This window comes from Diaporthe citri, assembly GCF_014595645.1.
Source record: "Diaporthe citri strain NFHF-8-4 chromosome Unknown scaffold_1, whole genome shotgun sequence".
NCBI lineage: Eukaryota > Fungi > Ascomycota > Sordariomycetes > Diaporthales > Diaporthaceae > Diaporthe > Diaporthe citri.
The window spans coordinates 7365564-7392841 of NW_025064846.1; the positions used below are offsets into that span (position 1 = coordinate 7365564).

The window sequence follows — 27278 nt, forward strand, 5'->3', positions numbered from 1 at the left end:
TACGGGTTGTCAGAGAGTATCTTGACAGACAAGGGGTGGCCACCGTGGGAGAGGCAGCGGTCTGACTGCAAGCCACAATGGGAGGCTGAACCTTGGGCCCAAGGGCCTAGCGTCCCATGTACGGCTGTGAAATTCCAAAAGGAACATGCGAGCTCAGGAGGAGACGCAGCAGGCACCAATATTTGCGCTCCAACGACTGAGCTTAGCGGCTGATGGGAGACGATGACTGTAGCTCTGCCGTCATCCGCATGTGCCTCGACAGTGACTCTCTAGTGGGGCAAGCGAGTTCTTTTGCTGAAGACAAGACTCATCGGCTCCCTGCCTAGCCACTCTGGGCAGACACGAGATGCGATCTGGGATGGGCTGGAGGGCCCAGTCCCGCTTCCTGGTAATAGATGGCGGTGCGACCAACATGTTGTATGTATGCCGCATCAAAAAGCCTCTCGATGTTGGTGTGATGCACAAGGGTAGACTAGGTGATATCCCGACAGGTGGTGTAAGTGGGGACAACAGTAGCTTCCGGATATAGAAATGGAAACGACCGCGTTACCAACAAATCTTGATCGAACCCTACCGGGCGCCTGGCCGCCATAGCACGTCGCAGTCCAAGCTACCGCTGGTGGTGTGGCTGCTGCCGGCGGGAGGAGGAGGCGCTGCGCGGTAGACGGTATAGCCGTGTGTACTCACGGGTCAGACGAACCACTCCAAGACGCAGACCGATGTTTGAGGCCCAGAATTAGGCGGGCGGGCCCCGACAGCGCGGATACCAGGTCGCGTGGCAGCCAGCCGCAGGGACCAGCATGCGTTTCGACTGGTAGGCCGGTCGACTGTAGGGCTGTGTTTTCCCCGTTTGAGAGGCTGAATGCCAGCAGCACCCGCATCATGAGGTTACCACCCCGGCGAGCCAGTCAGCTCACACCAGCCATGTATCCTCCCCTAACCATGTCCGTGTGTGGTGAGCAGCCGTTGACCGGGGTGCAATTGGACGTGGAGCGAGGTGCAAGGTCCAGAATGACCGCCAAGTCCACGTCGATTATGTCTGGTTCGATGAAGGAGGGTATCGGGGTTGCGATACTTGGATCCAGCACCACTGATCATTTTCCCACAGCGAGCTGCTGGAGACTACCCCGAGAAGCAAGTACCCGATGGGCAGCTCGCCAACAGTCCGAAGCCAGCTGCGCGTTGGACGCGCGGATGCTCACACAGAAGCATGCGTGTATCCCGTGGTTTTGTTGCTCGGACCTGTCATTCCTCTGAGTAACCATCACGTAGATGCGACTGACAAGGGGTATGAAGGTCCCTGGTCGCCAACAGTCATGCGGTCTTTTTTACACCAGGTTCCAGCATCAACTGGGTGATGAGTAGCGGAGCCTGATGGCTTGGCCAAGGCGCCAGGGGGGTTGTTGAAGAGGAAGAGTGCGGTCTGTCCACAGCCCCAGCGATGGCCATTGGGTGTGGCTTCGCACGATGCCGGTGTTGGCATCGCCAGGTGCGTCCGGACGGAATTGGCTGACATCCCGCCGGCGGAAGAGGGGATGTCCCACGGTACAAGCGCAACCTCCGAGTGCAGGGCAGGCTACAGGTGGCCGGTAAACCGAGTTGATCTCCCACCACAGCTAGGTGGCGTGTGTACCAGGGACAGGCCATGTTGGAGTGTCAGCACAGGGAACCAACGCGGCCGCCCTTGCGCAGTCACGGCATGTCGTTGGAGTCAACGCCAAGGAGCGACTGTGCAGCAGAGGGTCTCACCCAGGTACCTCCCTACCGCGTCTACATTACGAACAGGGTACATGCACACAGGTAGAATAGCAGCGCCTGGGTCAAGTCGTTACCCTCAAGAATTGCTCCCAGTCGCGAGAGATAATTTGCAACCAGTGCCACGTATTGATGCCCACCAGATGAGCTCGAGCAGACAGACAGACACCAGGCGTGGTGCGGATCGAACATGCATTGGGTTCTGATCCCCATATACTTCAAGTAGCCTGGACTTCACTCATTGGGGACTTCCATGGACAGCTATCCACCTATGCTACCCAGACGGACACCAGATCGCGCAGAACTGGGGTAGAGGTGTTTGGAGACTTCCTTGTCGTCTTTGTTGTCCGCGTCTCCTCACGCGTACATGCCCATTCAGCAGCTCATCAGGACCCTGGTTCCGCAGCAGCCACATCATAATGGAGTGTGCCACAAACCATCCACGGCAAGTGACGAAGACGTTGTATTAAGCTCCCGCGCCATCTGCTGCTCCGTGGCAAAGCAGCACCAGGCAGTCCCGACGCCGTTTCAGTCAGAGACACAGATGCAAAAGACACAGGTGGTGGGTGACATCGGCTTGCTCATTACGCTGGGCCTGACAAACGACTCAAGCTCTGATTCCATCGCGGTGAAACCACAATAAACCACAATAAGCCACACCGCAGCGGTCGGCGGTCGCACCGCAGAGCCTCAGAATCTTCTTGCTCCAGCCTGTACGCGCACCCGCCTACGGACAGCCGGGCTCATGACCACCATCCGGCATTCTCTCCAATCGAGAGCGACGTCTGAGCAGGCTCTGGAAAACGGGGCACCGTAGAATGCCGCCCGAGGAATGACGCATAGCTGCTGCGCGTGCTGTGGCTTGACCAAGGGCTCGGTCTGACATCAGCAGGCCACGCCGGGGTCGACAGCCCAGTGTCTCAACACCAATGGGAGAAGGGAGCCCTACGGCGCCCAAGCCCGCCTTTCTGCACAGCAAAACCTCCTAGTCGACCGTCTGGGAAAGCAAGTGCTTTACACCCCACCGGCTGCACTGCAGGCGATGAGGCCTCAGACGCCGGGTTCGCCGTTGATCCAGCACGCTACCTTTTCAGTGTGGTTCTTCTCTTTCAAGGGATCATTCTTTCGTGGGCATCGAAGCCCGACTGATCGAAAGCCGTGCACAGCAAAGAATTACCAGCCGTCTACCAGGGAGTTCCGTCGCCGAGAAGACCGTGTTCTGTGGTGTGCAGAGAAACTTATCGGGCTGTGATAACGTGGAATTTCTCTGCATCGGCCGCCGGTATTTCACATGCGCCACATAGCTAGCCGATTGCTTGCGCGGACAGCACAGCAGACACGCGTTGAGTTACCTGTAGCGCGTAAGATATGGAGCACGCCCTGGTGTCAACCGCGAAGTGGCTGTGCTCTTCCGCGCGCTTGTTTTGGCGGACAGGCACTCAGTCTTTACTATTTACGGAGTGCTGATTAACTTTCTGTCTTGCCACTGTTTTGTACGCCAGTACAGCTTGATGTAGTCCAGCGCTCTGCGCAGAGACGCACATGCGGCTGAAGGGGACCGAACAATCTGCTTATTCACCGCGAAGGATGCCGCAGCATCTTACAAATCATACAATATGCTGCAGGGGTTTCCTGTTAGATTCTTGCATGTGACTCTGGACCGCGCGAAGGAAGCGTTGCTGTTTGAACATATTACACAGTAACATCTGGGATTCCGGCGACCTTGTGGCAAGCAACATCCCCTGCCGCCACCGAGACATCTACAGCCAAGCCCTGGGCTCAAGCCTCATCCCCGGTGGTAATTATCCTTGGACTCCTCGAAATAGTGTGACATCTCCGTCCCAGAGTTGTGGTAGCCACATTTGACGTAGAAAGGTTCGTTCTGGGGACCACAGTTGAGGATATTCTTGTAGCAGCCCACATTCTTGCCGACAGAGTCCAGAGCTTGGATCATTTTCAATCCCAGACCTTTGCCTTGAAGCTCTTTGGAGATGGCAATCTCTTCTACGTGTCCAACAAGCCCTCGGTTATGGATACTGGACAAATTCTCATGAGTTTTCCGCGCCCGAGTAACAGTTCTGTAGAAGGTGTGTATGGGAGGAGAGGGGTGAGCACTGGAAAGAGGTGGGGGGGGGGTAAAAGTCACAAAATCACACGTACAACTTGCGCTCCACAACCAAGGACCCTGTGCCAACGATGCGATCTTTGTGCTCAAGGGCCAACAGGTAGTAAGTTCCGGTTGCTCGAGCCATTTCATCAAATCGGCTGTTCCATTCTTCCTCGCCAAGATCACCAACCCAAGTTAGTACCCTCAGGCAGTCCAGGTAGCCTTTCTTGAAGTCTTGCCGGTGCAGAGGCCGGATGGTGAAGCCCGTAGGCAGGGATGCCACCACCTCATGAGAAATGAGGGATGAGGAGAACAGTGGCTCATGGCCTGCCATTTCCGTAACAAACTGGAAACTCGGTTGTCAGAAATCAATAGGCTGTCAGTGGGTTGGAGTACGTAAATTCCAGGCGACTGCTCGTCCTGTTGCGGGATGATGTGTCGCTTGTTGTTTCCCGGCAGCAGCCGGATAAGCGCTTGCTCCTCAGGGACATGACAGAGAGGGTTAGGTCTGAAGTTCAGCACGATGTGCGGGGGTTCACGGGGGGGGGGGGATCGACGCATCTCAACGACGATGTCATCCATCTGTAACTCAGTTTCCGGTCTTACATCCCCCATATTCTTGCTACAGTTGCTTCCAAAAATCGTCAAAAAGTGTAAGAATAATCCTACATACTCGTCTGAGCAATTTCTTCCCATCCACTGTCTCGTAATTTTCAAAATGGGTGAAGTCGCCCCCAATCTCGACCAACTGCGCCAGCATCTGGAGCAATCCTCGGTACCAGCTGTCTTTCCAGACGCCCCGGAATTCAAGAAGCTGGCCCAGTCTTACAACCGGGTCTTTTCATACAGGCCGGCAGCCATCTGCCTACCGGAGAAGGACGACGATGTTGTCAACGCCATAAAGTCTGCCCAAGCCCAAAAAGTCCACGTTCAACCCAAGGGGGGTGGGCATAGTTACGCTGCGTATAGCTCCGGTGGCCAAGACGGCAGCCTCATACTGCATATGAGGAATTTCTCCGCCGTCAGCCTTGATACCGAGACGAAAGTCGCTGTTGTTGGCGCCGGTGTCCGTTTGGGACAGCTTGCAACAGAGCTGTTCCGCCAGGGGAAACGAGCCGTTCCTCACGGGACGATAAAGAATGTCGGAGTGGCTGGTCATTTCTCCCACGGGGGTTACGGCTACCAATCGCGAGCATGGGGTCTGGCTGTGGACTCTATCTGCGGGCTGGACGTGGTCCTCGCTGATGGTAGACTGTTACATGTCACGGAGAACGACCATCCAGAGCTCTTCTACGCCTTTCGTGGAGCCGCCGATTCCTTTGGCGTCATCTTGCGTTTCCACCTGAGGACTGTACCGGCTCCTGAGGAGGTCGTACTTTTCTCATACGACATTGATGGCATAGTCGAGGATGTTGACGAAGCTGCTGCTGCTTTTCTGAATATTCAGCAGGTTGTGCAAAATGCCAACGTCATCGACCGTGATCTTTCCTTCGGCTTCTACATACATAATGGGTCATGGACCATATGGGGCGTCTTCCTGAGAGATCAAGACGTTTTTGAGGCTAAAGTAAGCGTTTCGCGCTTCTGAGTACCTTTTATCCATACATATTGGTGTTGAGTTCCTCAATCCTCACGTGGTCTAGAGGCTAACTGGTTTAAACTGGTGAAGATGGCACCAGCCCTGCTCGATGGTTTCAAGCGACCTGTAAAGAAGTTCGTGCAAACCATGGCATGGCTAGATTGTCTAGATTGGTTTTCGGGTAACCACTCAAACGATGCCACAGAAGAGGCATATGACACTTTCTACGCTCAGAGCGCACTCATCCCGGAGCACACACCACTCAACGAGAAGGTCGTTCGAGCCTACTTCGAGACTATGCGAAGTGCCAGTCTTGACTCATCCCAGGTCAGTGTTTCCATACTCGCACGTTCGCGCCCTTTTATTCTGTACTGATGTATTATACAAAGTCTTGGTATGCCGTTATCAATGTTCACGGCGGTCCTGGTTCCCAGATAACATCTGTACCCGTCGGCGCATCAGCATATACGCACCGAGAGATGCTGTGGGTAATCCAGCACTATGGATACTCAACCAACCATCTGCCGCCGTTGCTGGACTCCACAAAGGCTGTAATTACACGTCTAACGAGAGCCGTCAGAGCTGGCGTTCCCGCATCGTCGCTGGGGGCAGAGCCGAATTACCATGATCCGGACATGGCTCGTGACACAGCACACAGCCTACATTATGGTGAAGCCGCGATAAGGCGTCTCGAGGCTTTGAAGAGCGAGATAGACCCGTCTGAAGTGTTTTGGAACCCCCAGTCTATTCGACCGAAGGCGAACTGACACAGACAACAAAATTGCTCAGTCTGATTGCGTGCTGAGATTACTGCTATTTTCCTTTGCCAAGACCAGCAGGATAGAAACTTTCCCAATTTGTCCCGTTGCTCATCAAGGGGATCAGCCTTACATCACCAAATGACAGGCTTATCGTTTCTCGTCGCCAAAATCATCGCCACAGGCCACTCGACGATGACCTGCCCACCAGCAGAGAGCACCACACTTTCCAACTCTTTCCACTCATCCGTCTCCCACGTCTGCTGCTTAAATCCCATCTGGGAGCTCGCCAGGAAGCCTCTCAGCCATGACGCGTCCGCTTTTCGCCGCCAGCACTGGTCCTTGACAAACTCCCGGGAGTCAGATGGCCCGATACGATTTGGCGCCGGCTCCCAGCACGACCGGTCTTCGTCCACAAAGTAAAGAGGCCGCTCGTCGCTCTTGTCCGCATTCACCATCATCCTCCTGGCGCCGGGTCTGAAGAGCTCTAATGGTAGCGGGACGAAGTCAAGTCCTGACATGGCTGCCGCTAATCCCTTCACCGCGGCGGGGAAGAGTCCTTCCCTGATTAGCCGCAGGGACTCCTTACTTGCGACGCGGTACCAAAGTTCCTCGAGAACCGGGTGGCCGGGGAATCTCAGCTTGAATCCATATGTTACTGCCGCCAAGGTAGCCCCAGGTTTCAATGTCACAGCGATGGACTTGATCGCCTTCGGCGCGTCAAAGTAGTGAAACGCCACTGTTTAAGTTTTCCGTCAGTCGATCACCCAGACTTGTTGTGTTCGAATCATACTCCTGAGCCCTCAGACTCCTGGGTCAAAGTTTGAAGAAGTGGGCAGAGGATGATCTTGGGTATGGGATGAACATACTGGCCACGGACGCGAAATCGATCGAAGACGGAGCTACTGAGTTGTGAATAGACTCAGCAGGGCTGTGTAGGAACGTGTATGTTGACCTATTCTCCGCCGGTGATGCAGAAGAGGATAGCATATCCTTCGCGGCCATAAGATTCGCGTTGCCAGCGTCGCTTACAACGACCCGGTTAAAGTGGTGGACAAGTCGCTGGGCTATGGGAGCTGGGCCTTGCGGATGCCAGAAAAGGGTTTGTTAGAAACACAGCGACGAAGTCTGAGGGAGAGAGAGACATTGAGAATACTGGCTCACCTGCACCGACGTCGTGAGCGGATCCGAACATCCCGTTCCCATGGGCCCGATGGTAGGATAGCCTTTCTACTGTTTTAGCAACGCATTTTGTCTAGGAAAGTAACCGTTTAAAACTACTAGATTTCCCAGTCGACATGTTACAGGACTCCTGTGCATTTAGATACTACCTCCATAACATCCTACTGTCACCCTGTTGCAATAGATCAAGCAGTGGAGACTCATAGCTGTCCCGACCTCAAGAAGGGGCAGTGAGGGAACTTCAGAGTATAGTGCAAGACAAGAGACGAGAGTTGCTTACCACATATTGAACATGCTGTCGGGATAAAGCGGCCGAAAACGATGATATGCCTCCCAGTCCAAATCCTTGAAGGCGAACGGATATTTCACCTCTCTTTTGCCATTAGGAGACACATCTGCCTCGTGCGCCTCTTCAAGGGCGTTGGGTGGATATGATACGAGTCTGCCCATGGTGAGTTTTCGGTGTGATTATTGACTAACAAGTACAGCAGACGCGATGTCAGAAACGTCAGCGGGACGTTTTGGTCAAGTCTCGCCGACAAATCTATGTTCGCTCGATGACTCCATGCAGAGTGGCGGAGAGGTAAAGCGGAAATCCATTGGGGAGGCAAAGCTGTCTCTTAATTAAACTCTGAAGAGTCGATCAGGACGGTGCGTGAATCACTGGCCCTTGCTGCCTAACCAGGCGCCATCACTCTTCACGCTGCCAACAGCCATTCTTCACCATGCTTATTGACAGAGGCCAACTGTTGGGATTGCTATGTCAGGCGTTTCTTAGACTCTGCGAGTACAGACATGGATTGATCAAGAAAAAGTGGCAAATGCCGCACGGCAATGTATTTGTCGAAGTTTCTGCGCGCGGCGAGCCCATCTCACTGGCCAGAGGAACCGCACGGCTACGGAGCATGTGCAGGTGAATCATTGCGCTTCGGCTTCTTCCATCTTCAACGCCCCTGCAAGAAGCCAGCAGAAGATGAGACATCGATTCCTATACTCCCGAAGCAAAAAAATCACCGATCGCACTATATCAAAGCAACCTGTGGATGCGCTCAACACGGAGGGAGAGGCCTGACCCAGCCAATGCGGTCCACGGTCCAGCCTAGCCAGCTCGGTATCGGATGGGGGATCCGACGGGCAGAATGAAGTTCGGCGGATATATAACCAACCTCAAGCAGGCGCGTCTTTGCCATGGTCCGACTTGTACTCAGTACGGGGCCAGCGGAAAGAATCCGCTATCGCACGGTCCCTGTGGCAGTACCCGGGCGGGCACAGACGAGGCCGTCCGGTTTATACGACAGCTTGCAGGATCGCAAGATCCTGGGCTGAGTCCTTGACTTTCCATGGCTGGGCGGGGATGGTAGTGGCAGGCAAGCACAGCGCCCATGGCCCCATGTCCATGCCGCCTTCGCCATCGTCTTCAGCCTGCGGAGACTCGTCGACGTTCTTCTCTTTGCCAGGTCCGGGATGTCGGCAAGATCTCACTGGGGTTGTTTGTCATCGTATCCTAAAGATGTGGCGAACCTTGCCGTAGTGCGGTCACGTTGCATGCAAGTCCGCCGCATCTCGATATTGCTCCTCATGGTTGTTCTTGAAAGCCCATGGTGGGTCGAAAGGGGCGGCTGCATGACACGAGACATGCTTTGTGCGACCACACTTCGAGCCGCCGGAACAGGTCCTGATCCCTCCTCGCCTCACTCAAGATGCATGGCTGCTGCACGGCCGAACGGTGATTGCCTGACATTGTCTCCCCTGTACGGGCGGGCAGTCCCGGTTTCCTGGAAACAGAAATTGATGCACTCGAAACTGCCCCCATGTTCGGGTTGCGGAAGACTGGCCCAGGCTCGCTCACCGGACTTTGAGCCGCTTCTTGTCGTACCTTGTATCTTGTTCCAGTCCGTTCTCGTGCGACCAAGAGAGCGCCATAGTTAATGTACACAATAACGCTGCGCTGAGAGTCCTTGAGGTCCCGTGGCATCTCAATTGACGCTGCTTAAATCAGTAAACGCGTGTAGAACTGCCATGATTCCGCGACTGTGAAACGGGTAGATATATATGCGAGGGGGTATCCTGAGCTCTGCGGCTACTTTCCGCTGGCACAACATAAGTAGACCACATCCATAACTCGTTTCCATTTCCCGGATGCAAAAGAATGCCACCGACGGCCATGCGAAACGCCAGATTCGTCGCTTCCATAACACTATATTACACCGTCTCAATGTAACGTTTCATTTCCCTGCAGGCGAGTTAGTGATCTGTGGGAAGAGATAGTGTAGGTCTGTGACGATCGAGACTTACCAGTCCGTGACGGCCTCATCCCATAGCCGGATTTCATGCTCCCTCGTGCCTCCGAAATGCTCGACGAACTCGTCTCCAAAGACCTCCCGGGCGATGCTTTCTTTCCGGGTGAAGCGCTCCACAGCATCTTTGAGACTCTTCGCCAACCTCTCGCCTTGATCGGACGCTCCGCCAATATCATCACCCTTGCCCAGAGGTGGGCATGGAATCTTCAACTTCTTTTCAATCCCCCTGATTCCACAGCCGAGAATGGCAGCGTAAACGAAGAAAGGATTGGCGTCGGCTCCTGGAACGCGCACTTCGAAGCGGGTAGCACCGGGTTTCGACGTTGGCGGTGCAATGATACGGATAGACGCAGCTCTGTGCTCCAAACCCCATGAGACCGTCACAGGCGCCCAGAAGTTCTCAACCAGGCGCTTGTAGCTGTTGATAGTTGGGGCAAACATGGGCATGATATCTGGCAAGCCCTCCAGGAGACCCGCCAGGAAATGCCGGCCAGTGTCGGAAAGTTGAGCGATATCAGGCCAGGGGGAGGAGGGATCCGGAGTCTCGCGGACGAGAAGGTTCTTGCCGTCCTTGTCGACCAAAGACACGTGCATATGACCAGAGTTTCCAGGAAGGCCCTGCTTTGGCTTGGCCATGAAACAGGGCGTGACGTTGTACTTGGTTGCGACCGACTTGACGACGTACTTGAACAAGCTTGCACGATCAGCCATGCCCGAGACTTCGCCAAACTCGAGGGCAGCCTCGTAGACACCAGGGCCACTCTCTGTGTGCCACCCCTCGATGTTGCAGTGAAAAGACTCGCAAGTATTGAAAATATCATAGTAATAGTCTTTGTTGTGGACCGGCCTTGTTATGCTGTAACCAAACATGCCCTCGGTCAGGGCAGGTAGGGTGTGCGTCGGATTCTCTTTGAGGTAGGAGGCCGCCGATTGGCTGTCGTCCGGTGTCTTGAACTGGTAGAACTCATATTCGGCTGGATCGATGGGGACGAGTCAGTGATCGGAGGTCTGTTGCAAACATTGTATGCGACGCGGAGGTGCTTACCTCCTGCCATGGCCCCCCAGCTCTTCTCAGCCAGCTTGTCGACCTGTCTCTTGAGAAGCGACCGTGGGCAGGCGCTCAGGGGCTCTTGGGTGTCCGGATCATGGAAGCTGACCAGGAAGAAAGGCACATTGTCCTCCCAGGGGATCCTGCGGAAGCTGGACAAGTCTGGGATGGCGATAACGTCCCTGTAACCATTCTCCTTGTTGCTGATCTTGAGCTCCTTGAAGTAGGTCTGGTCATGCATGTCCCAGCCGAAAATGACGGAGCAGAAGCCAAAACCAGTCTTTGCGATAGAGAGAAACTTCTTCTTGGAGACCAGCTTTCCACGCAGCACACCGTCTACGTCTACCCCGGCAAGCTTGACGCTGTTGTCATCAGCAAGGATGGAGGGGAGAGTCTCGACGGTGATGTCGTTCGCATCGGGGGAGGGTTTTCCGGCAGCCATGATGTGTATCCCGTGAGCTCTTTGCTATTCGACTATAGGAGGAAGCTAGATATGCAAGAAGAGAAGGCCCAACGAATGCTCAAGGTGAGAGAAGATTTGCCCGGGACAATCTGCTGCTTGCAACGTGGAGGAATTGCGGGAGCGAGCAGTCTAGTTTGGGAGCGGGAGGCAGCAGAAGGGAGAGAGGGAATGGAGCCGTTCCCGTGCTCCTGTTCAGCTTGACTTGCAAAAATGGCGTAGATAGGTGGTAGTAGCCCCCTGCGAATGACCTCGTGGGGCTTGCTGATCCCTAGGTACGAGACAAGGCGCCAGGGTGCAGCTTGCATGCGAATGTAGGTGAGTGAGATTGGGTGCCGTAGCATCTGTGTGCAGATAAGCTTCCCCCGAGATCGCAACGTCATTGGTGGCCCGTGCTGTGCCACAGGAACCTGTCAAGACTGCCCCTCATTCAAAGGAAGTACGTACCTGTCTTATCTGTTCGATGCCCCTCATTTGATATGGAGCTCTCCCTTCGTAGCTCGAAAATTGGCAAGTTGTCCATAGGGCAGCTTGCAGCTTGGCCACTCGACTCGAACAAAAGGATCAAGCAGTCCGTCCCTATGAGACCAATGCACTGATCCGTCCGTCCATTGCCTCGGTGCTTGTTGTCGCATGTACCTTCTCCGTATTTGTCCCCGCCCCGGGGCGCTGTGTGGTACCCGATCCGGTCCGGTGATCGCCCGCGGGCGGCCGAGTCAGGGACTTTTCTGCTCGCATGAGGCATTGATAAGAGCCCGCGATACTGTTACTTCCTTGGACGGCCACAGGCCGCTTCCAAGGATGCATCGATGCCTTGACAATTGTGTCACGTACAGTTGGACAGTCAGGTGGGCTGTGTGGAATTTATTGTGAGAACAATCCCGTCACGGGCGAGGCTACCGACCCCAATGCCCAATCAGCCCCGTGAGATGACAATCGCATACTGGGCATACGTACCACAATACCGATCCATAGTATTTGATACGAAACGGCTTGGGAAGACCGCCGACAACGGAAGCTGCAGCCATCTGCCTACCCACAGTCTCGCAGCGTGTTCACTTACTAAGGCTTTGGTCAACTGGCTTCATCTTCGTCTTCGATCTTCTCCTTCGTTCCCGACAACTTCCTTGTAACCACCAATAGACACTCGCCCGTGACCCTTGCTCCTCCCTCAGTCTCACCCTTGAACCCTTGCCTGTACCGCGCACCTCTCCTCCGACAGTAGACAGCAAACAGCAAATAGCAACATCAAAGCAACATGGCACGACTCTCTGGAAAGAACGCCATCGTCACTGGCGCTGCTGGGTGAGAACCATCGGCCTCTGGCCCCACGGCTCCCCTTCCTCTCTGCGCCGCCGTCCCCTCAGGTTCGCTGACCATCGTCGTCCTCAACCAGTGGCATCGGCCTCGAGACCTCCATCCTCTTCGCCAAGGAGGGCGCCAACGTTCTCATGGCCGACATCTCCGCCCCAGCCCTCGAGAAGGCCAAGGCTAAGGTGCTGCAGCTCGTGCCCTCGGCCAGAGTGGACACATCCCTCTGCGACGTCTCCAAGGAGGCCCAGGTCCAGGCCCTGGTCGAGAAGCTCGACTCGGCCGGTGGCCTGGACGTCATGTTCAACAACGCGGGCATCATGCACGGCAGGGACGCCGACGCCGTCGAGACCCCGGAGGAGATCTGGGACCTGACCCAGAACATCAACGTCAAGGGCGTGTGGTTCGGCTGCAAGCACGCCGTGCTGTCCCTGCGCCGCCACAAGAAGACAAAGGGCTCCATCATCAACACCGCCTCCGTCGTCGCCCTCGTCGGCGCCGCCACCCCGCAGCTCGCCTACACCGCGTCCAAGGGCGCCGTCCTGGCCCTGACCAGGGAGCTCGCCATGGTCCACGCCCGCGACGGCTACCGCTTCAACAGCCTGTGCCCCGCGCCCCTCAACACCCCGCTGCTGCAGGACTGGCTGGGCGACGACAAGGAGAAGAGGCTGAGGCGCGAGGTCCACTTCCCCACCGGCCGGTTCGGTGAGGCTGTTGAGCAGGCCCAGGCAGTGTTGTTCCTGGCGAGCGACGAGAGCAGCTTCGTCAATGGCCATGTGAGTGATATCCGCCCGGCACGGCTGCAAAACCAGGTTGCGGTGAGGGCAGATGCTGACAGACAACTCATCTAGGATATGGTTGTTGATGGTGGTATGACCAAGGCCTACGTCACACCCGAGGGACCGGCCAGCGCGGCACCCGTCAACAACGCGCTCAAGGACTCACTAGACGCATAATGTCGTATGGAAGGCATGGATGGCATGCCAATTTCTCTTGCAGATTCGATGATTTTACCAAGCTGACAGAATGATCTCAGATGATCACTGTCGTGCACGTGGTGCAGAATCCAGGAAGTTTTACATGCGGTGTAGCCATTTGAACGCATGCAAGCCGTGTCTTGTAGCTGAACAGTGGTGACAAACGGTGTGACTTGAATACAGCCCTCTTTCGAGACTACATACCCTCCGGTGGTGTGTCTGGCCACGGTGGCAGGCATATATCACGCGGAAAACCACAACAATACCCAGAAAGCTGCACTGTGATTAATTGTAAGCTGTTTAATGTGTCCTGAGCTAGGTAGGTCCGGTCTCTGCCACATTGTTCCTCGCTCGGTGCTACTGCTTCCCGCGCAAAATGCCTCCAATGTGACACTTTCAAAACTGACCCTCGGTGTTCCCCTCACCCATGCTCCTGCTTCCCGAGCTCCCACTCTGAATGGCGCCGACAATGCCATCCATATAGCTGGCGCCGCTCCACTTCTGGTGCGTCAACACGTCGACCCCAAGATCCTTCTCGCGCCTCTGCACCAGGTTCACATATGCCAGCATGCCATCCTTCTTGAACTCCCTCGCCAGCTCGCTCGTGATCGTCGCCGTGCTATGCAGCCCCGCGAGGGAGATCAGCTGTATGACGAATCCCTCCTTGGCGATATCCCAGATGAAAGACTTCAGCTTGTCTTCGGTGAAACCATGCGCCATCCAGTTGAAGGACGGGCTCAGGTTGTACACCAGACCCTTGCCGGGATGGACGGCTCTGACGGCACGCCCAAGCTTGGTGCAGATTTCGACGTTGGGGTCGCCCGTCTCCACCCAGAGCAGATCTGCGTAGGGCCCGAATGCAATTGACCTCTTGGTCGCGGCTTCCATGCCGGCTTTGTAGTGATAAAAGCCTTCGCGCGTGCGAGGCACGTCCCAGTCAAAGTAAACCTCCTTACCACCAGGCGTTAGGCTTGCGGCGAGGGCACGCCGGCTTGTCAAGCCCATGTTGCGATGCTCGCTGACTGTGCTCTCATACTTTGCGACGTCGCCCCCCGCCGCCTTGAGGTGCGCCACAGCCGCCTCGTCGAAAGTGACCAGCTTCGTCTTCTTGACCCACTCGGCCTCGAACGCGTCGATCTCCGGGCCCGAGGCGCCAGCTGCCTCCATCTCCTGCAGAGTCTCCGCCAAAAATTTGAGGCTGGGGTCCGCCACGCCCAGAATGAACTCGTGGTCGCGCACGTCGATGGAGCTGCTCAGCAGCCTGCCGCTCTCGGAGTCTGTGCGGGCGATGACGAGGTTCTCGGAACCCATGACGTCCCACTGGAAGCGCGCCGCGACGAGGCGGTTGATGTGCTCTCCGATGGGTACTAGGACCTTGCCCGCTAGGTGACCACACTTCTTGCCGCCATGGAGCTGGTCCTCGAAGTGCACAGCCGCGGCACCGTTCTCGGCGAACAGCTTGGCCAACTTCAACACCGCCGTCAAGCCACCGTGGCCCGTGTCACCGTCAGCAACGATGGGTCTGAAATAATCGACGTATGGTGCCTTGGCCCTCTCGGAGGGGGCGAGCTTCCTGCGCAGGTCCCATTGTTTGCGGTCGTGCATGGACTGGGCTTTGAACATGCGCTGTACTTGGTTCGGTACGGTGTTGTAGGGATAGTCGCCAAAGTCTGGGGAGACCTCGTTGGTGGAGGTCAGCGTGGAGGAGCATGCCCAGCCGGAAAGGTAGAGGACCTCTTGGTGGGGGGCCTGTTGGGTCATTTGGACGGGATCGATGGCGCCCACTGCCGAGAAGACACACATGAGACGTCAGCACAGGTCTGAGATGTATGGAATGGAAACACTCCGTGATGTTGGTCGCTTACTGGTATGGATAGGCTCGCCGGCGCTCAGCCTTTCCTGGACTAAGTTCCATAACTTTCTGGCCATGAGAGAGCTGGGATAGCTTTGCTGGAGAGAGCCACGTTTTGACACGACGTCTGCCGCTGTATATGGCCGCTTGATACCGGCGTACCTCGAGGTGGACCACCATTCCTCGACATCTCTGATCTGCTGTTGGTAGAGGGCATCTTCAGGCGGGCCTGTCTTGTCTTGCTCTGGGAGGACATGGAAGGAGTCTGACGGGAGCGAGCTGGATATGGGCGGGGAAACAGCTGGCAGCGAGGCCATACTAGGTGTCGTCGAGGACAAGAGTCGGAGTGAGCCCGGATAGGCTGGGGCGCGGGTGCCCGTGGACAGCCTGGATGTCGCCCTCTTAGGGACCGAGGCTGATAGTCTTCGCAGCATGCTGGTCCTTGCTGCTCCCTATTCAATGGCGAAGGGATGGAATGTGGACAAGATGCAAGAACTGTGCCGAGCAAGTTTGAGCGAATGTGGCTTGGAACAGCCAAGACTTCCTTTCAATCCAAGAGTACAGTAATCCAAAATGACCTCGCTCAAGGAGGCAAAAAGGTGAAGGGGCAGCGTGTGAGCCGTGACGTCCCCGTTCGGCCGATGTCGCCGATTCGGAGCCGCGAGGAACTCGGGACAGTGGAGTGGGATTTTGGGCGCGGGGAAGCGGCAACCCCAGGAGGAACGATTGGGCAATGGGCACCCGCTGCGGGCATTGAGAGCAACGGTGTCTCTCTGCTGTGGGTCGGTTTGCCTCGGCTCATCGGCAGCTGAGGGCCTTGGGGTGTGGAGGGGAAACCTGGGGGGGGAGCTCCGAGGTCCCTTTGCTTGGGCTCAGCGTCACATCCCCGCGGCTGGAAGCTTGCCCGGGTGTGTGCTGCACATTGGAGGATTGGGGAAAGGTGGTTTCCTATCTGCCATTAGCCCGAGAGGATCGGCAAAACCATCTGTTGAGAAGTGTGTGTTATTATTCTCCCTGCTTTGAATACCGAACCGACCTCACAATTGCTCTTTCTGTCCGTCAACTCGGCTCTGTTCTCCTCGTGAAGACAGACCTGTCTGTGTTTTCCCAGTCATAATCGCAGTCCAAGTCCCAATTCCGCACATCTGTTCCCAACACAAGGAACAGCCAGCCTGCACTGTCTGTCCGCACGATGGCTGCTCGAGTCCAGAGCTCTTCGCGAGCCATGGGCGCTCTGAGGCCACGGGTAAGAACCTCGACTCCGTCCTTGCAGTGCTGCTTCCCGCCGCGCCTGGGTATCTTCTGACCCGTTCGTCTTCTTCAACTGTAGATTCCGTGTGCCCGCCCTGGCGCCATTGTCAGCCTCTCGGCTAGGCCATACTCGTCTTCCTCGGAACCCGACCTGAAGACTACACTCAAAGAGGTCATCCCGGAGAAGCGCGAGCTCCTCAAGAAAGTCAAAGCCCATAGCTCCGCGGTCATTGGGGAGGTCAAGGTCGAGAACACCCTCGGCGGCATGCGCGGCCTCAAGGCCATGGTGTGGGAAGGCTCCGTTCTCGATGCCAACGAGGGCATCCGCTTCCACGGCCGCACGATCAAGGACTGCCAGAAGGAGCTGCCCAAGGGCAAGACTGGCACCGAGATGCTTCCAGAGGCCATGTTCTGGCTGCTCTTGACGGGCAGGGTTCCTTCCACCAACCAAGTCCGCGTCCTGTCGCGCCAGCTGGCCGAGCAGGCCCAGCTGCCAGACTTCGTCAACAAGATGCTCGACGCCTTTCCCACCGACCTCCACCCCATGACCCAGTTCGCCATTGCCGTCTCCGCCCTCAACTACACCTCCAAGTTCGCCAAGGCATACGAGAAGGGCTTGAACAAGGCCGACTACTGGGAGCCTACCTTTGACGACTCCATCAGCCTGCTAGCCAAGCTGCCCACCATCGCCGCCAAGATCTACCAGAACTCGTACAAGGGAGGCGGTGCTCTGCCGGCGGACGTCGATCTCGAGCAAGATTGGTCCTACAACTTTGCTGCCATGTTGGGCAAGGGCGGCAAGGAGAACGAGAATTTCCAGGACCTGCTGCGCTTATATCTCGCTTTGCACGGTGATCATGAGGGTGGCAACGTGTCGGCACACACCACCCACCTCGTCGGAAGTGCACTGAGCGATCCGTTCCTCAGCTACAGTGCTGGCCTGCAGGGTCTCGCGGGACCTCTCCATGGGTATGATCACCCGCCCCCCTTTTCCAGCTGAGTGACGTTCTCCCGCTAACCTGCTGCTAATTTAGCCTCGCCGCTCAAGAAGTCCTCCGGTGGATCGTTCAGATGAAGGAAGCCATTCCTTCCTCGTATACCGACAAGGATGTCCATGACTACCTGTGGTCGACTCTCAATTCGGGTCGCGTCGTTCCTGGCTACGGCCATGCCGTCCTTCGCAAACCGGACCCTCGCTTCGAGGCTCTCATGGACTATGCTTCCGCGCGTCCAGAGATTGCTCAAGACCCCGTTTTCCAGCTTGTGAAGAAGAACAGCGAGATCGCGCCCGAGGTACTCAAGAAGCATGGCAAGACGAAGAACCCCTACCCGAACGTCGACTCGAGCAGTGGCGTGCTGTTCCACCACTACGGCTTCACCGAGACGCTCTACTACACGGCCACCTTTGGTGTGTCGAGAGGTCTGGGCCCACTGGCGCAGCTGATCTGGGACAGGGCCTTGGGGTTGCCCATCGAGAGGCCAAAGAGCATCAACTTGGCAGGCATTTTGAAACAGGTTGAGGGCAATTGATTGCAGACATTCGTGAAGTATGAGGTATGTAGAAGAAGCGAAATCAGCATCTGTATCGAGATGTTTTCGGGCGGTTGGTGGTCCACTGTGTTCTTCCCGCACCTGACTCGTCCAAATGAAGACACCCAGCAACCACCACTTACAGCATATGCATATAAACTCCAATCTACCCGTCTCCGGCACATGCGATCACATCCACAAGAAAATATAGGATCCCGTCCGCTCTCCCTCCATCAAGCTTGTGAGAGGGCAATTAGTAGTTGGGTCGGTGACGACCAGCGAATCCTGCCTGTTGCATGTCAACTTTCTCTTTTTATCCATTTCCCTTCCCTTCTTTCTTCTTTCTGTACTTCTCTGCCCTCTCTTTTTCTTTTCTCTTTTTCTTTTCTCTTTTTCTTTTCTCTTTTTCTTTTCTCTTTTTCTTTTCTCTTTTTCTTTTCTCTTTTTCTTTTCTCTTTTTCTTTTCTCTTTTTCTTTTCTCTTTTTCTTTTCTCTTTTTCTTTTCTCTTTTTTTCAATTCCAGTCGGGATTAATTCGTTCGAACCAAGACTGGGAGGCGTGTTTACTAGTATTGGGCATCTCTAGGATAAGATCTAGTGTCTTCACTATAGATGGTGGGTCTTATACCGAGGAATATACATCTGAGTAAATAGGCTTGATTGACTTATTGCAGATGCTATAACATGCGATGAACAAACGCGACCATTACGCAAAAGGAGAACCCACAACTTAACCTCCCTCGTCCACCGCCGCATGATGCTTCCGCTCACAAGACTATTCACAGACGGCTTCAGGATATAAACAGAAAACACTTCGTTGCCGAGGCGTTAGCAATTGCGGGAACTGCCGTCTGATCGAGGATTGTGTGTGGAGGTAAGGCAGGCAGGCAGATCAACCTATCAACAACCCCACGTCAGCCACGTGGGAATGACAAACCCGGATGGTGACATCCCCAAGCCTAGAAGCTCAGGTTGACTATTTCGTACACTTCTGCCAGCTGAGGTGCACCTGCTGGGTGAAAGCGACGGTTGCATCGTCGTCGGTCACTGAGCCGGAGGCCGAGCTGTTGGTCGAAGTCAGGGCGATGCGGTTGTTGATGTTTCTGCGGTGCCCGTGGTTAGCGTTTGCACTCCCTACTTGCGAATCATTTGGGGGAAGGGGGCCGCTTGGGAGCCGTGAGATATGATTCCAGGCAAATGCTACTACTCACAGGATGCCTTGGGCTCCACATGGCGAGTAGATGACGCTGGCGGTGGGAACTTGGTCGTTCTTGGTGTAAACCTGTTTGATTACTGTCAGCTCTCTCCCTCTCTTCTCTGGATGTGAGCTGGACTATTGCGCTGCACTCCCTCCCCGCCCGAACTTACCTGGCCCGCAGCCCAGAGTCCGCCACCCGTGATGGAAGTTTTTGTGGTGGTTGTGGCGGTGGCATCCTGGGAGAAGTAGTAGGTGCTCAGGAACGTGCCCGTGACGCCAGTGTCCAGCTGGGCGTAGCCGTGGTAGGTGCTGTCGAGCACGGCGAACTGGAAGCCTCCGGGGTAGTTGAGCGTCAGGTGGAGCTGGCAGTTCTTGGTTCGGTCAGCGACGACAGTACCCGGGCCAATGTAGGTCTGGAAGGCATCGAAGCCGAAGGTGACGACGGTCTTGTCGGAGCTAAACGAGGTGGATACGGTGCCCTGGGGGCAGCCGTTCCCACTGAAACTTGCCGCCGCGATGGTGACCTGGCTGGGATCCGGACCCGCGCCGGCGCTGGAGCCGCCGGGGAAGTTGAGACCGGGCAGGGCCGCAGCCGCGGCTGGGAAGAGGAGAGTAGCGAGGGACTTCATCCTGTCAGACGGAGGTTGAACGAGACGGTCAGGGGCAGTTCTGAGGGCAGCTGTCGGGAGGGACGGGTGGTACTGGACGGGTCCATCTCGAGAGTCGCGACTTGGAGGAGTCGAGGCCGTATTTATACACAAGAGCAGGGACCGCGCCCGCCGTCGCATTGGTGTTTATGATACACATAAGCGCCCTCGTTAGCAATGCCACCCTCTCTCCAGCAGCTCGGGCGTGACCAGCTCGACGATGGCAGCGCGGGAGAATGCGAGCAGTCAATGGAGGTATCGCTCCGTCGAGGAGAACCGCCAAGGTGCAGTTGATTGAGTGGTTCGAGAGACTAATAATCTGTGGGCACGCCGTGCTGAAGCCTCCGGCGAGGACGCACCTGGCGCGAAGTAACTCCATGTCGAGCTAGAGGCCCCGCGGGTACACATCTTGAGAGTAGTGCGGCATGAGAGGCTTGTCAGACTCATACTGCAAATTTGCGGTTGAAAAGGTAAGATAGATGAAAACATATTAACCGGGTGGCCTCGAGCTCTGGAGGCCCTTGCGAGGGAGGAGTAGTTGACGGCTGGACCCCAGGCAGTAGCCTCGGGGCGGTCAACGGACCTTGTCAGCATCTCGGCGGTCCTTAAATGCGGGCCACCAGACAGCTGCAAACAGCTTGCGCCTGCAAGAAGGGTCCTGCTGTTGGTAACCCTCTTGTGTCGGGGGACATGCCAGAACGTGCCAGGAGCGACACGACGGCGAGTGGTGAGGGAGAGGAAAGACACGGACGGCCGTGGAGGACGCCGGGCTGTGCCGAGTCGTGACCTGAGCAATTTAGGTCACGAAGTTTACGTGATAGAAAGGCTGGAACCGGTGGTCTGGACGTGATGGAGTTGTATCGACGATACTAATTCAGGACAAGATTGTCAGGGTCCAGTTGATTAAGCTTAATTATCCCTACAGCTTTGGGTTACGCCGGCCAGCCACCAGGCCTTGTGGTAGCGTCAGCAATGGCGGACTTGGCACCATCTAAACACAAGGTCTGGCCTCAGCTGGACGGAGACACCTGGACGAGGAGAGGGTCACCTGACGGCACACGATGGCCTCGAGGACGAAGGCGACTGGGCGCGTCCTCAGGCTGTGCCGTGAATGCTCTATGGGCCCACCAACGATGTCGCGCCCTCGGTCTGCTCGTACTATCGCGAGGGCCGGGGTCGGCCAGGCGGCTAAATATCCAACGCCCTCAGCACTTTTGATACTAGAGGGATCGAGACCCCTTTGGCCAACTGTGCCGACGATTTCCAGACGCCTTTTCCGAGTTTGGAACAGCCTCGTCGACACGTTCATGCAAGCGCGGCCTTGTAGTTCGCGCTTCAATCCCACAGTGGAGGCTATAGAAGAAGCTCGTGTTTGCTCATGGCCTCGGGCGTGGAACGGGCAGGCAGGCAGTCTGTCAGTCTGCCAGTGCTCACTGTCCGGAAACCTTCGGGCCCCTCAGTCCCGAGACCAGGGAACGCTCCTCTTTCTCGCCTAGGCGTTGGAATCTAGAGAGATTCTGGACCATACGTGCAGACTATAGCCTAGTAGAGAGGACCGCCCCTGGCTCTTTTCCGAAGACTTGAACTGTCCAGTCGCAACAGGTGGCTGCACAATAGGCCGTCCTGGCCCTTGCCAGGTCCCATTGGCCGAGGCAAGTCACCTGGACGTATCCGAGAGAATATTCAAAAGGGAGGGGTTCTGCATGCGACGTGCAGAGCGAGTAGGGCGACGGAGGGGTGGACGTGGAGTGGACGGAGTTGCAGTCAAGGTCGATGGCCAGCTCCAGCTCCAGCCCCAGCCCCGGCTCCCCGGCTCCCCGGCCTCTCCCACGCAGCCCCATCCAGCTCCAAGCGGGTCCATCCGCGTCGAAGGGTAAGGGGCACGAACCGTGGGCTCGGGAAGCGGATCACTGCTGATCACTCGACGTCTGTGGGGAAACGCCCCACGGAGAAATTCACCCAGGCAGTCCAGGCCCTTCTGTCGCCCGCGAAGCCCCCATCTGTCTGCGTGCTGTGGTATGCGCGGACTTCTCTCAACCTTGTCAGCCCTCTCGAGCTGCCCGCCGACTCTCGTGGCTGTCGTCCGCTGCCCCATCTGTCTGCTGCACGCCTCGCATTCCGCGAGGTCGAGGTCGTAGAAGTGGGTATTCTATCTCGATTGCTGTGCATTACTGTGGGCCTGTCAGTGCAGGCACCCTCTGCGAACCACACAACCTGTCACTCGGTCTGGCTGTCAGTCTCTCCTGAGCTCCTCATCCCGGATGCCCGAACACCTCGGGCCTTTCGCTCCTCGAGATGCCCTCTCTCCCCCTCCCACCCTTTTCCGGTCGTCGGGCCCGAGTCGCGCTGATGTCCACGGTCTCTATGCTCGTGCTGGTGGTGAGACAGAGCTGGCACGTCGGGCGATCGGTGGCCCAATGTCCTTCTGCCCGTGTCTGTCTCCCCCGCCGTGACTGCTAAGCACTCACCACACACAGGCCAGGAGGATGACAGCCGGGATGGAGACGCCAAGTTGAGAGGGGTCCCGAGTGCAATGCCCTCGGCCACCCATTCCAGGCAAGCCGACCGGAAACCAAACTTCCAAGCCGTGCTGTCTGTCAGCTAGCCTACATCATCACACTCCCTTTAGCCTGTAAGAGCTATGCCCTATCTTGCCTCCCAGAACCGCGCCTGCTGCTCCTCCTCCGCCTCCTCCTCCTCAGATGACGGAGATCGCCAATCATGCCGTCTACTCCACGCCCAGAATCCTTGCAATGCGGGGTGCAGAAGACTTTCGCATCCTGGACAGCTCCATGAGGGCCCGTCTGGATCGAGCCCAGCCAAACGAGACCTCCCATTTGAGGACCAGAGACGTGACAGCGGTACGAAGACAGCTCTTTGTCCTGCCCGGATAATTTTTCCATCACTCACAGGCCGTCTCCCGGGCTGATGGAGCCACCCTGGACGCGGCCGAGTAGTTCGTGATGGGCGTCACCCCACGGGTCGTTCCCCTCTTATTCCTATCTGGGTAAAGCCAGAAGTGGCGACCACCAGATAGGACTCGTCCAGAACCACAACACATGTATCATACCAATACTGCCGGGACGAGTACAAAAGCCGGGATTTTCCTTTCAAGTCTATCCCTTCGCAGCATTACAGTATCCCTCATCTTCTCCCACGACAGCTTCACACAGCCAACGGCATACAGAAATCCGTGTACCCGACAGCTACAGAAATAGACCCCAGCAAGTAATTATCCACCACTCACGGCAGGACTAGCTAGCTGCACTCGGTCATTATGGGCTCCATCGAGAAGACAATGAACGCAGTACAATACTACGGGCAACGAGACGTCCGTCTGGAGCAGGTGCCGCTGCCCGGCCCAGTGAAGCCGGGCTGGGTCAGGATCGCCCCCAAGTTCTGCGGCATCTGCGGCACAGATCTGCACGAGTACGTGAGCGGCGCAAACCTCATCCCCACGCCGGGACACCCACATCCCATCACGGGGGAGACGCTTCCCCTGACCCTGGGCCACGAGTTCTCGGGCGTCGTCGAGGAGGTCGGCGAGGGCGTCACCCACGTCAAGAAGGGCGACAACGTCTGCATCCAGCCGACCCTCTGGGACGACTCGTGCAACTCGTGCAAGAGGGGCCTCGTCAACTGCTGCGACGGCAACGGGTTCCTCGGCCTGAGCGGCTGGGGCGGCGGCATGTCGGAGCTGACCAACGCCCCGGCCGCGGCCGTCAAGCCGCTCCCGGCCAACGTCTCCCTCGAGGTCGGCGCCCTCGTCGAGCCCCTGGCGGTGGGCTGGCACGCGGTCAAGATATCGCCCTTCAAGGAGGGCGACACGGCGCTCGTCCTCGGGGGCGGGCCAATCGGGCTGGCCGTCATCCAGGCGCTGGTCAGCAAGGGGTGCAAGAAGATCATCGTCTCCGAGGTGGCCAAGAAGAGGAGGGACTTCGCGACCCACTTTGGAGCGCACGCCGTCATCGACCCCGTGACCACCGACGTCGTCGCCGAGGTCGAGAGGCTGACGGACGGGCACAGGGTCGACGTGGCGTACGACTGCGCCGGCGTGCAGGTCGCGGTGGACTCGGCCTTCAAGGCCCTCAAGACGAGGGGCATGCTCGTCAATGTCGCCGTGTGGAAGGGCAAGGCCTCGCTGAACATGAACGACCTCGTCTTCAGGGAGCGCGCATACATGGGGGGTAAGTCGTGACCAATTTTCCCGGCGCTCAGTTCTGCTCACTTTCTTGTCCCATTTCTGAGCTGTGCTGACACTCCCAACCAGTTGCCACATACGTCCACGGTGATTTCGAGGAGGTCATCGAGGCCATCTCCACCGGCAAGATCAAGCCCGCGGACATGATCACGAAGAAGGTTGCCATGGACAAGGTTGCCGACCAGGGGTTCAAGACGCTGATCGAGGACAAGGACAGCCACGTCAAGATTCTTGTCGACATGACACAGAAAGTGGCTTAAGGCAGGACGGGCGAGGGATGGAGTTGCTGGCTTCTTTGCTTGACCTGGTGTTCGCTTCGATACCCGGTGCATCCTTGACGACTAATGTAGTTTTTCGATAACGTTGGGCCATAATGTAGTAATGTAAAATGTAGTTAAAAAGGTAGTTTCCTCAGCATCATCATCAAGACATGATGATATCCCGGAGCTTTTGAGTGGTGATTACAGTTAATTGGACCCTTTGATGGCCGATTGCAAGGGAGCATGCGTGTCCGTATTCCCCATGTCATTGCTCGTCCAGAAGTGCCTCCGCATATCAGCAGGGAGCGGGAGCGGAGGGGTCTTGTGGTGATGGAAAATCCTCAGCTCACGCGGCTGCACCGTCCTGTCGCATATTGCAATGCACCTCTGGTCGGTGGCGTCCCTGGCAAACTCTTTGAGCGTGGCGATCAGCGTTACCAGCTTCTGGAGACGATCCTGGACTCTATTCTCGTAGGCGACGAAAGATGTTGCGACTTGGACCACGTCAACGCTCGTGAAAGAGCCTCCGCTGTATTTCCCACGGACCAGGGAAGGGACCCTGCCGAGCCACAGCTGGGGCATCTTCCTGATTCCGGATAGGCCGCTCGCGGAGAGCTCCGCCGCGTCTTTGCTGAGGGTTCCGGTGCCCCTTGGAATCACCTCAGAGCGGGGCTGGTGCCATAGTCTAGGTTCCTCAGAGGCTGTCTGGCCTCGAGGCGCGAACAGGATTTCCTCTGCCCGGGTGTTGGGCTGCCACTCATCTGAGAGCTCTCTGAGCGGCACAGAGCTAGGCTTGGGGTGGAATTCCCATCGCGTATTGTGCGAAGCCATCGCCTCCGCAGAGGCTGGCAAAGCAGCGTCGAGTTCTGACAGGACTGCGCAGTTCAGAGGGCCCAGGTCGTACCGGATCGCACGGTGGTAGGTGGCACTATCCTGCAGCCGGCGTTGAAGAAGCATGTCTTCGAAGTCACGGCCGCGGTTGGCCTTATCCCGTACCCTCTCAGACACCCTCTCCAACGCAGGCGTGACGATGAGAGTGTTGTGCACCACGGCCAGATCAAAACGGAAATCCTGCTTGACCACGCCGTGGACGAAGCGCAACAGGTGAGAGAGTGAGTTACGGTTGATGACCAGGTCGACACCATCAAACCTGAAGCCCGGGTTCAGGACAGACAAGCTCTGGAACATTGGTTCAAAGGGGTACAAGGGCATTTGAGCTATGTTCGCGTCCCGGTGGTGCTCCGTCTTGCTCCTACTCGTCACGAGAAACGGTAGCTTATGCGGGATGACCACAGGTGCCTCTCCTGGACCCGCCAGGACCACATTAGCCGTTGTAATGGAAGATTGTCTGGTGGTCGACGTCGAGACTGGATGCTTCTCTCACCGGGAACATAAATCTGGGGCTGCGTCTTGGGCTGTTTCTTGGGCCTTTTCTTGTGCTCGACTCTCCAGCTATAACTACAGAGGAGTTCGAACCCTGCGGCGCTGGTCACCGGATGTGCACACGGTTGCAAGGACTCGGTTTGGATTTGGCCGATTTTCTCCCCGAGGTTCCGGGCCAGCCATCTCTTCCTCTTGTCATCGAGTCCAGCGTGTCGAAGACGCCGCCGAAGCAGAAAGCTCGGCTGACTTACCGCCTTTCTCGCAAAGGTGGGCAGCATCAGGGCTTCGTCTGCAAGGCTTCGTGCTCACATGTACCGCATGGTGTTTGTCGATGGCAGAAAGCTGTCAGAACAGGGCTACTAATAAGCACGCGTCACGTACTGCAGCTTTTCGCCCGGTGGAGTGAGTGTTGGACCTGGAATTGTTAGCGGCCGCGGCCGCCCCCTGAAGCTCTAATGAGCCAATCAAGGAAACCCCAGGGTGCAGGTCGTGCAGGGTCCGCCACCCCACGCAGCGAAGCAGCCCCACCCCCTTGACTGTAGGGCTTGGAGGAGGTTGCCCTTGCAAAATCACAGCAGTCTAGCAACACCCGGATCGAGATGGTTAGCCGCCATCCCAAGGACTCACCAGACGCAGCGGTGGAGGGTGCTAAGCATCCAGATCTGCCTCCGCATCGTGCCGCACGTCTCATAGACAGGCACGCCCCCCTGCTTCGCCCCCGAGAGCTCGGCGTCAGCCGGGACATCGAGGACATTGCGACTCGGCCTTGGCCTTGTCTGCGGTCTTGACCTTCTTGCTTGCGCTGGCAGGTAGCTTCTGAGCAGGCCTTGGGGCTGGCTCTCCCTGGAGAAGATCCCGGCTCTCTCGTACATTCTCGACTCTCGGCCTGCCTTTGGGCCGTTGCCGCGCTTGAAGGTGTTGTGTAGGCCGTCGCGCTGCCTCCGATAACGTCTTGGAACTCACCGTCCTTCTGCGCCCCGGAGTCGGTCCAGAGGCGGATCTTGTTCCTGATCAAGTCGGCAATTGGGGAGATCTTGTACATGCGTGAGTCGTCATCGGAAATTTCGGGTACCTCCTTGGGGAAGAGCTTGTCGTTCTAAGCATCCTCTATGGCGTCAGACTTGCGCATACGACTCCTGCCTCGAAACGCCATACAGTTATCACGTTGGGTTGGCTCACCGCAAGCGTTGCTGGGCTTTGGGACGTCATCATCACTGAAGCCGTTCAGAACAAGTGTTCTCGAGGTTATAGCTCGCTAAGTGTGTGAAAGTTTTAGGTTGAAGAGAGAAAATTCAGTGGAAGCCGCCTCATATTCAGTCAAATAACCGCCCTTTAACTTCATATGTTCCTCTACATTGATCGGCGAGATAACGGCAGTCGAGTTCCGTCGATCATTCTCTCTGTCCAGCTCCCCAGGGGAGCATCGCGTCACGCGTTGTTTATTTACTTTCTTAGAGCACTTCGTCATCTTCACTCCCGC

General features: G+C 56.6%; 10 protein-coding genes across 10 annotated transcripts; 4 read left to right on the forward strand and 6 right to left on the reverse strand.

The window, feature by feature from the left end:
• Positions 1 to 3541: 3541 nt before the first annotated feature.
• INS49_001953 (uncharacterized protein) lies at positions 3542 to 4196 on the reverse strand (the record flags this gene model as incomplete). The annotated part of the gene is made up of 2 exons (XM_043162772.1): positions 3542 to 3833; positions 3916 to 4196. The coding sequence occupies 2 exons, from the start codon at positions 4194 to 4196 to the stop codon at positions 3542 to 3544; spliced, it is 573 nt and encodes a 190-aa protein (XP_043031278.1).
• Positions 4197 to 4580: 384 nt separating this feature from the next.
• Positions 4581 to 6208, forward strand: INS49_001954 (uncharacterized protein; the record flags this gene model as incomplete). Its single annotated transcript, XM_043162773.1, has 4 exons — positions 4581 to 4765; positions 4832 to 5429; positions 5532 to 5768; positions 5831 to 6208. 4 exons carry the CDS (start codon positions 4581 to 4583, stop codon positions 6206 to 6208), a joined length of 1398 nt encoding a protein of 465 aa, XP_043031279.1.
• A 125-nt stretch (positions 6209 to 6333) lies between these two features.
• INS49_001955 (uncharacterized protein) lies at positions 6334 to 7831 on the reverse strand (the record flags this gene model as incomplete). The annotated part of the gene is made up of 4 exons (XM_043162774.1): positions 6334 to 6938; positions 7069 to 7281; positions 7364 to 7425; positions 7662 to 7831. The coding sequence occupies 4 exons, from the start codon at positions 7829 to 7831 to the stop codon at positions 6334 to 6336; spliced, it is 1050 nt and encodes a 349-aa protein (XP_043031280.1).
• Positions 7832 to 9583: 1752 nt separating this feature from the next.
• On the reverse strand, positions 9584 to 11171 carry INS49_001956 (uncharacterized protein; the record flags this gene model as incomplete). The annotated part of the gene is made up of 3 exons (XM_043162775.1): positions 9584 to 9614; positions 9677 to 10655; positions 10727 to 11171. 3 exons carry the CDS (start codon positions 11169 to 11171, stop codon positions 9584 to 9586), a joined length of 1455 nt encoding a protein of 484 aa, XP_043031281.1.
• A 1276-nt stretch (positions 11172 to 12447) lies between these two features.
• On the forward strand, positions 12448 to 13456 carry INS49_001957 (uncharacterized protein; the record flags this gene model as incomplete). The annotated part of the gene is made up of 3 exons (XM_043162776.1): positions 12448 to 12494; positions 12586 to 13276; positions 13352 to 13456. 3 exons carry the CDS (start codon positions 12448 to 12450, stop codon positions 13454 to 13456), a joined length of 843 nt encoding a protein of 280 aa, XP_043031282.1.
• A 417-nt stretch (positions 13457 to 13873) lies between these two features.
• Positions 13874 to 15763, reverse strand: INS49_001958 (uncharacterized protein; the record flags this gene model as incomplete). The annotated part of the gene is made up of 2 exons (XM_043162777.1): positions 13874 to 15261; positions 15343 to 15763. 2 exons carry the CDS (start codon positions 15761 to 15763, stop codon positions 13874 to 13876), a joined length of 1809 nt encoding a protein of 602 aa, XP_043031283.1.
• Positions 15764 to 16554: 791 nt separating this feature from the next.
• Positions 16555 to 18110, forward strand: INS49_001959 (uncharacterized protein; the record flags this gene model as incomplete). The annotated part of the gene is made up of 3 exons (XM_043162778.1): positions 16555 to 16575; positions 16660 to 17549; positions 17615 to 18110. The coding sequence occupies 3 exons, from the start codon at positions 16555 to 16557 to the stop codon at positions 18108 to 18110; spliced, it is 1407 nt and encodes a 468-aa protein (XP_043031284.1).
• An 891-nt stretch (positions 18111 to 19001) lies between these two features.
• Positions 19002 to 19936, reverse strand: INS49_001960 (uncharacterized protein; the record flags this gene model as incomplete). Its single annotated transcript, XM_043162779.1, has 4 exons — positions 19002 to 19006; positions 19097 to 19212; positions 19321 to 19391; positions 19478 to 19936. The coding sequence occupies 4 exons, from the start codon at positions 19934 to 19936 to the stop codon at positions 19002 to 19004; spliced, it is 651 nt and encodes a 216-aa protein (XP_043031285.1).
• A 3316-nt stretch (positions 19937 to 23252) lies between these two features.
• INS49_001961 (uncharacterized protein) lies at positions 23253 to 24415 on the forward strand (the record flags this gene model as incomplete). Its single annotated transcript, XM_043162780.1, has 2 exons — positions 23253 to 24141; positions 24225 to 24415. The coding sequence occupies 2 exons, from the start codon at positions 23253 to 23255 to the stop codon at positions 24413 to 24415; spliced, it is 1080 nt and encodes a 359-aa protein (XP_043031286.1).
• Positions 24416 to 24622: 207 nt separating this feature from the next.
• Positions 24623 to 27007, reverse strand: INS49_001962 (uncharacterized protein; the record flags this gene model as incomplete). The annotated part of the gene is made up of 4 exons (XM_043162781.1): positions 24623 to 25667; positions 26180 to 26213; positions 26762 to 26894; positions 26978 to 27007. The coding sequence occupies 4 exons, from the start codon at positions 27005 to 27007 to the stop codon at positions 24623 to 24625; spliced, it is 1242 nt and encodes a 413-aa protein (XP_043031287.1).
• Between the last annotated feature and the right edge of the window lie 271 nt (positions 27008 to 27278).